General features: G+C 38.8%; 1 protein-coding gene across 1 annotated transcript; it reads right to left on the reverse strand.

The window, feature by feature from the left end:
* Window positions 1-5,316: 5,316 nt before the first annotated feature.
* LOC131997667 (uncharacterized) lies at window positions 5,317-13,121 on the reverse strand. Its single transcript, XM_059368880.1, has 3 exons — window positions 13,059-13,121; window positions 6,145-10,356; window positions 5,317-6,105 (listed from the first exon to the last, which is right to left on the reverse strand). Exons 1-3 carry the CDS (start codon window positions 13,119-13,121, stop codon window positions 5,317-5,319), a joined length of 5,064 nt encoding a protein of 1,687 aa, XP_059224863.1.

Below are 13,121 nucleotides of genomic sequence, written 5' to 3' on the forward strand. Positions count from 1 at the left end.
TCCACCCTGCTTTTATGCAGCTGCACAATTGGCTGCGTTGAGTACTTGTGCATGTAATGGTCTCTTATGTGTGATGAGTGAATAATGCAGCTTAAAAGAATTCATTTCGATTAAGCCATTCTAATGGTAATGTGGTACACCTTGACGTATGAGTTATGTCAAATGTTGAGATATTACACATACGCACTATAGGACAAGCAGCAAATGTAATGCCAGAAGATTTTGTTGTTTGTTGTTAAAATACACAAAAAAAAATTAATCATTTTAATTGTTTGAGAAAATTGTTTAGAAAAGGATGAATTTTTCATTGTTCATTAGCGCCGAAGGAAAATGCCCAAAAATGAGTAGAATTGAGTCTTAAAAAAGTAATAGAATTCCTTTAAATAATTTAAAATTATTACATAAAAAATCGCAAAAAAAAGATCTGGCTTTCCTTTTCCGTTTGCAAGCAAATCGCCAATCATTAAGCTCGTCTCGAAAGAAAATACAAAAAAAAATTATGATCTTCACCCTAACAAGCGAAAAAAAATATTTTAGCCCATTATACAACAAATAAAAAAAAATTTAATATTTTAGGAAATTAACGGCAAATAGGAAAACAATACCAAAAAAAAAATTATTTCACTTTCTGAGTCATTTGAGGACTCAATTTCAATGAAAGTATGTACATCTTATACATAAAAATGAATTTGTGTTTGTTTATTTGTCGGTTTGTTTGTTTGTCTGTCGGTTTGTTTGTTTGTCTGTCGGTTTGTTTGTATGTTCCGTATAGACTCAAAAACGGCTGAACCGATTACCAGAAAATTTTCCCAGATTGTGAAGGTTGATCTGGAAGGAAACATAAGCTCAATAATTTTTTGATAACGGAAGTTAGGCGGACCCTCCCCCTTACCCCAAAAGTACTAACCAAAAAAAAAGGTGTACCGATCTGAACAATATGGGACTCAAATGCAAGGTATTCAGGAGTAGAAACGAATTGCATACTAAAAACTGGGTCCATGTAACTGGGGGGCCGCCCCAAACCCAAAACACCCTAAAAAAGGTTTATTGGAAAAGCATGATAATATGGGACTCAAACGAAAGGTATACGGGAAAAGATTACGAATATAGTCAGGAAGGAGGAATAGGCTTTATAGTTTCTTGATATCGGAAGGGGGCGGACCCTTCCCCCGTGACTCCAAAAACAACACCCAAAATCAAAAGTGAACCTATAAGGACAATATTGATATCAAATGAAAGATAGTGAAGAGTAGAATACGAATATGACATTAAAAATTGGGTCCAAGTACACAGGAAGTCGCCCTTACCCCAAAACTTCTAAAAGCCTACAAATTTAACTTCCATATCAATATGGGGCTCAAAATCAAATCAAAGTGTAGAGGGTCGCACCACCCCCCGAAAACGCCCCAAATGGGCATATGACCAATCATGACTATATGAGAGTCGGATTGTTTGTTTGTTCCGTTGAATCAAAAACGGCTGAACCGATTTTCTATCATGACTATTTGACAGTCGGATTGTTTGTTTGTTCCGTAGAATCAAAAACGGCTCAACCGATTTTCTATCATGACTATATGACAGTCGGATTGTTTGTTTGTTCTGTTGAATCAAAAACGACTGAACCGATTTTTAACCGATTTTCTTAAAATTTTCATAGATTACATAAGTTTTTGTGGAATTTAACATAGGTTATATAATTTTTAGACAACGAATAGTAGCGGGACCTCCCCCTTACCCCAAAAACCTCACCCAAAACCAAAAGTTGGCTGATAGGCAAAATATTAGTATCAAATGAAATATCAAATGACTAGAAAACGAATATCCTATTGAATTTTAGGTCCAAGTACCCAGCCGGCCGCCCCAACCCCAAAACTCTTCTTAACAGATATGTGCGACGTTCCTATTAATATGGGACTCAAATCACAAGTATCCGGCAGTAGATTACAAATATGGCATAACAAATTAGGTTCAAGTAATGGGAGGTCGCCCCACCCCCAAATACCCCCAAATGGGCATATCAGCCGACCATGGCTATATGGGATTCAAATGGAAGATGTTTGGTAGTAGATTACGAATATGGCATCTAAGTGGCACTTTTCCTCCTAAAAATACGTCAAATAGGTTAATTGACCCATTATGGGACTCAAATGAAAGATATTTAAGAGCAGAAAACGAATTTGATATCCAATTTTGGAGCCAAGTGTTTGGGGATACGTCCTACAGCACCCTTAAGCAAACTGAACTGAATTTCCAACTATGGCAATATGGAGCTCAAATGAACAGAATTTGTGAGTAAAGAACGAATTTGAGATCTATTTTCAAGACAAAGTGCCGGTAGGGCCCCAGCCCCAAAGCACCCTCCAAACGGTTCATACTTACCGACCATGGTAATATAAGGCTCAAATTAAAAAAATTTGGGAGTGGAGCACGAATTTGATATCCATATTTGAGTCGAAATGTCTGAGATGCTACCCTCCCCTAAAAAGCAGTTCTCATTACCCTAATTTTCATAAACACTAGATCTCGCTGATTGGAAATGTAATTTGTTCGAATTTTTTTTCGTACTCTTACAGTCACCAAAACAAAACATGGTTTCTTTTGTTGGGTTCGGGTGGCTCGAGTGCCACCCAAAACCCATCAAATGGATATATAAACCAATCACGGCAATATAGAGCTCATACGAATTGTGCTTGAGAAAAAAAAAACGAATTTGATATCCAATTGAAGAGACATGTGTTTGGGGACCGCCCACCCCAAATAAACCTCCCAATTATATGAAAGCTATTTGGGGTGGAAATTGATTGATTTTCGGAAAATTGATATTCATTTTCGGGACAATGACCCTGGGGTCCACTCCACCCTCAAACCCAACTTATTTACCGATCATGCCATTGTGGGGCTCATATGAAATGTTTTTGAAAGTAGAGCACGAATCTTATATTTACTTTAATGGCCAAGTGACCACCCCCTAAATACCACCTAAACCGGAAATATTTACCAATACGGTAATATGGGACTCAAAAGAAAGGCTGAGGTAGATTAAAAATTTGCTGAAAACCGTGCAGGGGCAAACTTCCCACACATCAATGAGTGCTTTCCGATTCAAGTTTAAAACAAATGATAAGGGACTTTTTTCAACCACAACCGAACGGCGTGCCACAATGCGACATCTCTTTGGGGAGAATTTAGATGACCCTGCATGGCTTGGTACCTTGCATATGTCGCCCACATTAGGAGGGGATAACCACCGCTTAAAATTTTTTTCGATGTTCTCGCCAGGATTCGAATGCAGACTTTCTGCGTCATTGGCGGTCATAGGCTACAGTGGCACGATTGCGATATCCACATTCAGGGAGAAGTGTCATCACCCTAAAAATATATTAGAGAGTTAGACAAGGCGCTGGAAGGCTGGTTTTTTGTAAAAGACTTTTAATATAAATGCCTACTATGATCCAAATTGGTCCATCATTCCAAATGATTTCTTGGCCTCTTAAAATAAATGTTGCATGTGGTGTTCTGTTAGTCATTTCCAACAAACGTTACCACTTTAATCACTGAATGGCTACTCATTCTATGTTGATGGTTATACCAAAAAAATGAAAACCCCTCACTATTTCCCATTGAAAATATACCCCAAAAGTCGCTTAATTTGACACATTGTGACCTAGTCCTCGACACCATAAATGTTAATGTACAACTCCGGTAGACCCTTCTAGTGGACTGTAGTTGGATGGAATTAAATCTCCCGGAAGTGTAAGGAACCCAAATAAAAATGAAGAAAATAGGCACAGTTTCAGTTTCCAAGTGATGAACAGTTTTATTAGCCTGATGACCCTTACCGCTTTCTATCGTTGCTGTTGCACAAGTAAAAGATGGCAGTGGCAAAGGTAACCAAGGCATCATATAAAATGTATCGGTTAACATTAAAAAATGTATTTCAGCAATATAATTTAAAGTTAGAAGAAGACAGCTATGTGTGTTTAAATTTAGTACAATAGTTAACATGGCTAGGGTTGCCATATTGCAAATATTAATTCATATATTGGTATTTATGTTAAGGGTCATGAAAAAGTTCATATTTTAATAATTTCATTTAATTCATGTTCTTATGACTAAAATGGGGCAGATTTTGGAGAACGGCAAAGATTGTTGTTGAACTGGGTTCAACATGCCGCCCGCCTTGCAGGAATGCAATTTAATAATGGCAAGCTCCAGAGATGATCCACCCAAAGATGGTGCTTTGAGCTATCGGCATATTTGAGGACGTTTGAATCATTCCAGCTCTTAATATTTTTGGTAAATTATCGTTGGCCAGCAGAATTTCGACATTTGATGGATTGCAGAAGTGTGGATCGGCTAAGTCATGCAGGGTGTCATAAATTGTACGAAGTTTTGCTGCCGTTGTAGTTGTTGGAAGAGTTGTATGGAAACGGGAGTGAACAAGGCCGGTTACTTGAATTTTTACCATCGGATCATGGTAAGATTCTAAATTTAGGGTACAGTAAGTCTTACTGTCCCTTTTTATCGTTTGAAGATTCAATCTGTCTACCAGGGCCTGGAGTATCACCGTCTGAACTTCGCCTGAACTCAGTAGTAATCTGGCCTTTGCCGGGCCTTCAGAGGTTCGAACACGAGCTAGAGCCGTAGGCAAAAACACATGAACTCTAGAACGTCGGCTCAACCGTTCTTTAAAGTGCGGCTTATGGTTGCTGGTTCTCTTGTTTTGTGGTGAACTTCGTTGCCTATTGTTCGATTGTTTTTTGGTCCGTGATGATGATGGTTTATGGGAGCTAGTTCGGCTTCGGTGGTACTCGTGAGTGTTGGATGATTCCCTGGGTTGACTTGCCGCCTTAGGGTTGGGTGATTTATCCACGTGAACCATGGTATGGTGGTTAAGCTGGCACACCATGCATTTGCTTCTGGATGGGCACCAGTTCCGGGTGTGAGCTGTGCCAAGGCAGTTGTAACAGAAGCCCTTTTCTCTTATTACGTCTCGTCTTTTGGCCACGAACATGCGCTGGAACTCTGGGCAATTTTTAAGGTAATGTCGATTTTTACAAATGCGACATTTTGGTGCGCTAGATGATGTGCTAGAATGTAAGTTTTATTGAGTGTGTGAACGTGTTTTACTAAGGCTAACGACTAGGCTTTGGGTAGAATGCATAGTTTAACTAAAGGACGAATAAGTGTTCCATTCTGTGTGCGTATTTCCGCAACACGAACCTTGGAGTCTTTTCCAGTGAAAACTTTTAATACTCTTCCCAGACACCACTCCGTGGGGGGAAGATTGTCATCTTTGACGACAACAAAATCGTCTTATTCCAAATTAAGCTGAGTAGTCTTCCATTTGTATCTTCTTTGTAATTCTGATACATATTCATTTTTCCACCTCTTAGCAAACAGTATTTGCAAAGTTTTCAGTCTTTGCCAACGATTCATCAACGATAAATTATCTGAGTATTCCTCAGGTATGGCCATCAAAGCGGCCCCTCTAATTAAGTGGCCAGGAGTCAGTGGAATAAGATCAGTGGGGTCTTCGCTGATAGGAGACAGTGGTCGCGAGTTCAGTACACTCTCAATTCGCACTAAAAGGGTGGAAAACTCCTCAAATGTGAACTTCATGTTCGAGGCAACCTTTCGAAAATGTGTTTTCATACTCTTCACAGCCGCCTCCCACAAGCCTCCCATATGTGGAGCGTGGGGCGGTATGAAGTGCCAAGAAAACCCGTGCATACCATATTTCTCAATAACAGATTTTTCAGAAGCTTTCAGAAATTCCTTGAACTCCCTCACAAGGGTTCTATTTGCACCTATGAAGTTAGTTCCGTTGTCGGAAAAAACCTTTTTAGGAAAACCCCTTCTTCCTACAAAGCGATTAAAAGTGGAGAGGAAAGCTTCAGTCGATAAATCCGAACAGGCCTCTAAGTGAACAGCACGCGTCGATAAGCAAACAAAAATTGCAGCATAACCCTTTTGTAGTTTGGCGTTTCGAATTTTGGACGTCTTTAATTCGAATGGTCCAGCAAAATCGATTCCCGTGTGAGTAAAAGGTAAAGAGAAAGTACACCTTTCAGCGGGTAGGGCAGACATTATTTGGTTTCTAACCTTGTGCTTGTACACAGTGCATATCTTACAGTTTCGAACGCAGTGTCGTATTGCACTTTTCAAGCGAATAACATAAAACTCTTGCCGAATGTTACGCAGCATGGTTTGGTGTTCAGCATGTAATAGGATTTTGTGCGTAAAATCGATAAATAGTTTACAAAATTTCGAATTTTCAGGCAGTATTATGGGAAAGCGCTCATTGTAACTCAGGTCCGAATTCGCTAGGCGGCCGTTGACACGCAACAGTCCACCTTCATCTAAAAACGGGTTCAGTGTCAAAAGCCTGCTTTTAGAATTTATGGCTTGGCGAGATTCTACGGCCTGATATTCTGCAGGAAAGTGTGACATCTGGGCGAGTTGGATCAGTCTGTATTTCGCAAAATGAATTTCCTGAGATGTAATAAAATTAGCTTGGATATGGCCATCATATCGTTTCTGACATTTTCGAATAAATCGAAACATAAAACAAATGACTCGTAGTGCTCGATCCAAAGATGAAAACCGTTCTAGTACCTCTTGTGCATGAACTTGTGTTTGACACACCACAATTTTCCTTTCCAGTGTTGGTTCTTTGTACGTGGTTTGTTTTGGCCAATATTCCGTCGATTTTACTAGCCAAGGTGGGCCATGCCACCACAAAGGATTTTCATTAAGTTTGGTTGCGGTACATCCACGAGTGCCTATGTCGGCCGGATTTTCATTAGTTGGAACATGTCTCCAACTGACGTTACCAACGTTGTCCAAGATTTCAGAAACCTTGTTGGCTACAAATGTTTTCCAATGAAACGGAGGCTTTTGTAACCAAGCCAAGGTAATTGTGGAATCAGACCACAGATATATTTCAGATACAGTTGAGCTTAAATTTTGACAAACAGATTTTGTCAATTTGGATAATAATCTTGCCCCGCAAAGCTCTAACTTTGGCAAACTGATTGTCTTCAATGGGGCTACCTTGCTTTTAGACGCTAATAAGAATGAAGTTGTAACATTAGTAGCAGACGTTGTTATAACGTAAATGCAGGCACAGTACGCCTTTTCTGAGGCATCACAAAATCCGTGCATTTGAATCTTGCCCTCAGGAGAGTAACGTATCCAACGAGGGATTTTCAAGTTTTCTATCTCGGGGAGATTAGATATGAATATATCCCATTTTTCTAAAGAATGCGGTTTGACCTCCTCATCCCATTCGGTCCCATCTATCCAAAGTTGCTGCATTAGAATTTTAGCCAATACAATGATTGGAGACAGCCAGCCTGCTGGATCGAAAAGCTTTGCAACAATTGACAAGATTTTCCTCTTGGTTATTGGGGACGAAGGAACAGATATATTCGTTATCTTATAGAAAAATTGATCAGTCATGGCATTCCATCGTATGCCTAACGTTTTTGTTTCGCTGGTCTCCTCAAATTTTAAAAAGTCTTCGGTTAGAAGATCCTCGGGGGGTAAATGTTGGAGTATCGAAGGGTGATTTGCAGTCATTTTCTTTAATGGGAATCCAGCAGAACTTAACAAATCTATCAGCTCCAAAATGTAGGTTCGCGCTTCTGTTACTGTGTGCCCGCCAGACAATATATCGTCTACATAAATTTGATGCTGAAGAATGTCTGCAGCTTTTGGATGCGTAGCCTTCCCCTCTTCACTCAGTTGCAATAACGTTCGTATTGCTAAATAAGGTGCGCAGTTTACACCAAATGTAACAGTTTTCAGATAAAAGTCCTGAATTTCCTCAGAGGACGATTTTCGAAACAGTATTTTTTGGAATGGCCTGTCATCTTCATGAATGTAAATTTGGCGATACATCTTTTCGATGTCGCCATTGAAAACATATTTGTAGAATCGCCAGCGTAGTATTACATTCATTAAGTCATTTTGAAGAGTCGGGCCGGTACACAAAATGTCATTTAGAGAAACGCCGGTGGAAGATTTTTTGGAAGCGTTAAAAACCACCCTTACTTTGGTGGATGCGCTCTCAGGTCTTATTACAGCATGATGTGGTAAGTAAAAGGAGGAATATCGAGAATTCTCATGTATTTCAACTGGTGGGGCCAGCTCCATATGTTCTAGAGTCAAATATTCGAATAGAACCTTAGAATATTCGGATGATAGCGCATGAGAATTTGCTAAAGTTTTCTCCATTCTAAGGAATTGTCCCATTGCGGCGCGTCTCGAAGACCCGAGAATCATTTCAGAGGGGAGGTCTTGTTGAAATGGCAGTCTGACCATGTATTTTCCGTCTGGCAGGCGAGTTGTGGTTCTCCGGTAAAACTCCTCACACCAGGCATCAATTTCGGACACAGGTTTTGAAACAGGAACCTCCTCTATCTCCCAAAATTTCCGAATGTCCTCATTCAGCGTGTCAGGAGACGTTATCCAGGAAGCGAAAACTGAAACCGCACGAGTCTTCAGCGGACCACTAACCAACCAACCAAATTCAGTATTTTGTGCCAATAGGTTGCCTGAGATGTTCTTTTGGACACCAGATTTGATAATCGACGGCAAAACGTCGCTACCTAATAGCATATCTATGGACCCAGGTTTAAAGAAGGTTGGATCAGCTAGTTCCAGGCGGTTCAATCTCGACCAGTCTAAAACCGGTGTTGGAACCCCTGGCATAAGGTGATTTAAGCCCGAAACAACTATGGCCGATGTGCGCAGTCTAAAATCAGATGTTCGTGCCTTCAATGTTATATGACACAGTTTGGAGGAGTTCTCAAGAACAATTCCTCCTAGTCCTGATATTCTTGTCAAGGATTTCTTGGTAGGAATCGATAGTCTATTAATTATCCTATTTGAAATGAATGATTCCTGAGAACCCTGATCGATGAATGCTCTAACAGTAAAAAGTGTATTTAAATGGTCTATTTCTACCAAGGCAGTAGGCAAGACAGTTCCTTCTCCGGAGTCATGGAAATGCGATTGGACATTGAATGGCGCTGGGTATGCGGCCTCCGACGTTGATGGATGTTCATCATAATATGTATCTATATGGAAGGACGCTGACTGATTTTGAGGTACCCGTTGGTTGGAGCCAGCCTCTACGTTCATTGGCCTCGTATTCTCATTACGATTCTGCGCTTCATTTGTTTCTGGATGTAGCATGGTATGATGTTTTCTATGACATTTTTGACAAACATTTTCGCTTTGACAGTTCTGTTCGCTATGACCGTAAGAGAGACAGTTCTCACAGACCTTATTAGAAGTTACAAATCTTTGCTTCTCGCTAAGCGACCACGATTTGAACTTGGGACAGGCTCTTAAAGCATGGTTTTGGCGACATACTTTGCACGGACGGTAGGTCGCGTCAGTTTTAGTGTGGAAACTCTGTGACCTATTGGCAGTCGATGAAGTACTGGAAGGTTTCCTCATGTCGGAAATCGATTCCAACATGTTCCACCGTTTCGATATAAAATCGTCTAACTGGCACCAGGTTGGCATCCTCTTGTGGTCATGAATCGAATTTTCCCATGCTGTTAAAGTTTCTTCCGGCAGTTTCGAAGAAACCCAATACACTAGGAAGGGATCCCATGACATTACCGAAATATTATAAGTTTTTAAGACCGCAAGGCAGTTATTTACAGTGTATTGTAGATTCCTGAGAGCTTTTCCCCTTTCCGAAGTCACATTATCGATTTCGAAAATTTTCCTCAGTTGATGATTGACAAGAATACGATGGTTTTCATACCGTTGCCGTAAGGACTCCCATGCTAAGTCGAAATTGTTATCGGTGAGCGCAAATTGTTTTACAATTTGATTGGCCTCACCGCGAGTCTTGGCCCTGAGATGGAACAGTTTCTGTGCTGCCGATAGCTTGGGATGTTTAGTATAAATGGCCGTAAACATATCCCTAAAACTAGGCCATTTGTCATAGCCACCGCTAAAGCACTCCGTATCACAAGGAGGAACTTTTAAGGCGTAACCACTTTCATCTACGACTTTTGCTTCAGGTCTTTTCTGCTGTGTGGCACTTTCCAGCTTCTGTCTTTCAATCTGAACTAGGTCCAATATTGACGCCTTGCAGCTTTTGTAAACCTTGCAAGACTCTGAAAACTTCGAATGTACGGACGTGCGTATAGATTCAGTGTAAGCCGGGTCCTGAGATGTCATCTCAGCCTCATATATGCCAACAAGCTGACGCCAACGGCGTTCCAAATCGTCCAATTCCACTTGTAGACCGGAGGCCGTATGATCCTCAAGTGGTATGTCAGAAAAATTCGCGCAGAAAGTGACCACTTGGTCAGAAAAGAAAATAAACTTTTGCGAAGCCATTTTATTAAAAAAATCTCAAACAATAGAAATCAGGTAGGAAACAGTCAAATCAGTTTATAAGGTGAAATCTTCAAATTCCAAATCAAAAAATTCCAAAAATCACAAAGTGAAATCCTAATTATCTTCAAATCCTTGGAAATAATCTGGCAGTTTGCATGTGAAAGTAATTCAGACAAAATAGATATCAGAATGGTAACCAAGTTAGTGGCGAAACTTGGCCAAAATACGCTGACCATAAAGCAGAAAAAATTAAACTGAAAATAATTTTGTATCACGATTGTAGGGACACTTTGCTGAATATATATATCGTGAAAATAAAACGTGAGAAATAAAGGTGATAAACCAAACGAACCAAGTTCTTGGAATCAATCCTTATTCCAGCGCAGCTTTTAGTATGTAAAACGTCGTAAAATTGTTTCCTTAGGGTTCACAAACCTATGAAATCTGATAGGATATACTCGGTTTCTCGCTAAGTCCTTAATCCACCAAAAAACAAGTTAAACTTCAGACAATGCAAATGATAAATTATATAATTTCTTTCCTGTGAAGGTTTTATATGTCAACCAATAAGAATTTTCATAAGCAATTTTCGTAAGATGGCCAATTAAATACTAAGCTTTTATTGTTGTTTTTTTTTTTTTTTGCATTATGGCGACTTTCAAATAAATGTATTAAGAAAGCGTTTTCAAATCCCAGCGATCATATATGTTTCAAAATAAGGGAATATTTAAAATATTCGACTTTTGCGTTCTGGGTATTATCAGTGGTTTTCCTTTTGGTAACAAAGGCATCAATTAAATCCCCAAATAATATCTTGAAATCCCTTTCTATTGCATGCTCTATGATCCATTCAATCTTTGACCAGTTGTAATAGCCTCAACTAGACACTGTCGGCAACTTTCCCTCTCTCTTCTTCTGTGGGTCAATGAACTCAGCTTTCCTTGGCAAATTTTGTGTTCTTGGCTGCTATTGATTGTTCGCACCCACACGTACCATGCAATTTAAAGTCACTGTAGCGGTTTTTGATTTGGCTGTTGGACTTTCGCGTTTTTTGCTTTTTAATATGACTTTAAAATAATTTTATTTTTTTTGGGTATGCCGAAAGAAATTATCAAAATTTAGATGCATATAGTAAGAATGAGAAAGAAAATAGTAGGAAGAGAAAAAAAAATTCTTTTTTTGCTTTTTTTCAATTTTCAAAATTCTGACTTTTTTTTTTTTTTTTTTTTTAACAAATATAAGCTTGAATCAATAAATTGTGAGCAAATTTGAACCAGTTTTTGGTAGGTTTTGCAACAACTTCAAAATTTTATGTATTTTGTTTTACAGATGGGATGGAAATATTCAATAAGACCAAAGTTTAACACAGTGCCATAACCCAGTGGTATGCGTAGACCGATTAGTCAATTTCCTTTCCAATATGCATAGTATATGACAGAATATATACAGGTTTGTTCACTTCTCCCACGAAGGCAGTATTAGTAAATGATTTTGCTCCTAGCAACTTTAATGGGGTTAACTTTCTAAACGACCCTCATATATGTCATATGTACAAATACACTCACCATATTTTTCCCCTCGGTAACCGGTCGAATCTTCCTCACTCTTCTCGTCTAGTCATAAGCCATGTGCCGTGATCCGTTATGGAAAAAAGACTCTGCAGCCAGCTTGACTATTATAATCCACATGGAGACAATTTCAATTGTAAATTTTCTTTAATTCTTCCAAATTAGTGCACTAATTTTTTTACTCTGTGCTCTTTCGTTATTTTCCTCAATTCAAATTGTGAAAAATATTCCTTTTCCTTCAAACTTTCATAAAATTCTCTAAAAACTTTTTTTCTCACTCTGCACAATAACTATTTATTTCTTTTAAATTCTTCTATTTTATACAACAACTCGAGGTTTCTTAATAAACGCACTTAAAATAAATTTGCCTTCTTTTTTTCTTCAATTATCACTATGCATGCATTCTTTAAAAAATCATTCGTACAGTTTTTGACAAATTTTTTCAAGTCACACATCGATAAGAATGACAGGCAAGCAGTCAACCGGCGTTTAACTAACCTCTCAGTAGAAGAGCTCATATATATAAAAAAATAAAATCAATGCAGAGAGATGGAGATGGGATGTCTGCAACGATGGCCGCGCCTAATACTTGAAAAAAGAGAGTCAAGTTGTGATGCACTGCTGGTTGTGGTATTGTAATGCGCTGCTGGCTGTTGCAGTAATTATCACGTTTACGTCGGCGTGATCACGGCAGCAGAGACTGAGGAGTATAGTGCTTTTTTTTTTTTTTTTGCAATGTTGAAAAAAGAGAACCCAAGCCAGAGAAATATATTTCTAAGAGAGTCTTGAATAAAGACTATGTAATTGGATTTCTAACTGGGGAAAATAAGTATGGGAGTTCGAGTTGTACTTTTTCTTTTTTTTTTTTTTTTTTTTTTTTTTTTTTTTTTTTGTAGCCCTAGAAAAAATAATTAAGCAATAAGAGAGTAGTAAAGTTTTCAAGGTTTCTTCCTCTTGTAAAAAGTCTCTTTGCCAAACTGATTCTATAAGAGTTTCTTTTCGATTCTGATGTTTTATCAACATCCATACAGAAAAGCAAACAGCAGAATAAGAGGAACGTGTTAAATGGTAAAACAGAAAATAGTGCAATGAGGCGATGAAAGTATGACTTTACTTTACTCTTGCCTCTTCTTCGTAGTGTTGATTGAGGTTAATTCGGTAACCATAAAATGCGATTGTCAT

This window comes from Stomoxys calcitrans, chromosome 5 (genome assembly GCF_963082655.1).
Source record: "Stomoxys calcitrans chromosome 5, idStoCalc2.1, whole genome shotgun sequence".
In the NCBI taxonomy this organism is placed as follows: domain Eukaryota; kingdom Metazoa; phylum Arthropoda; class Insecta; order Diptera; family Muscidae; genus Stomoxys; species Stomoxys calcitrans.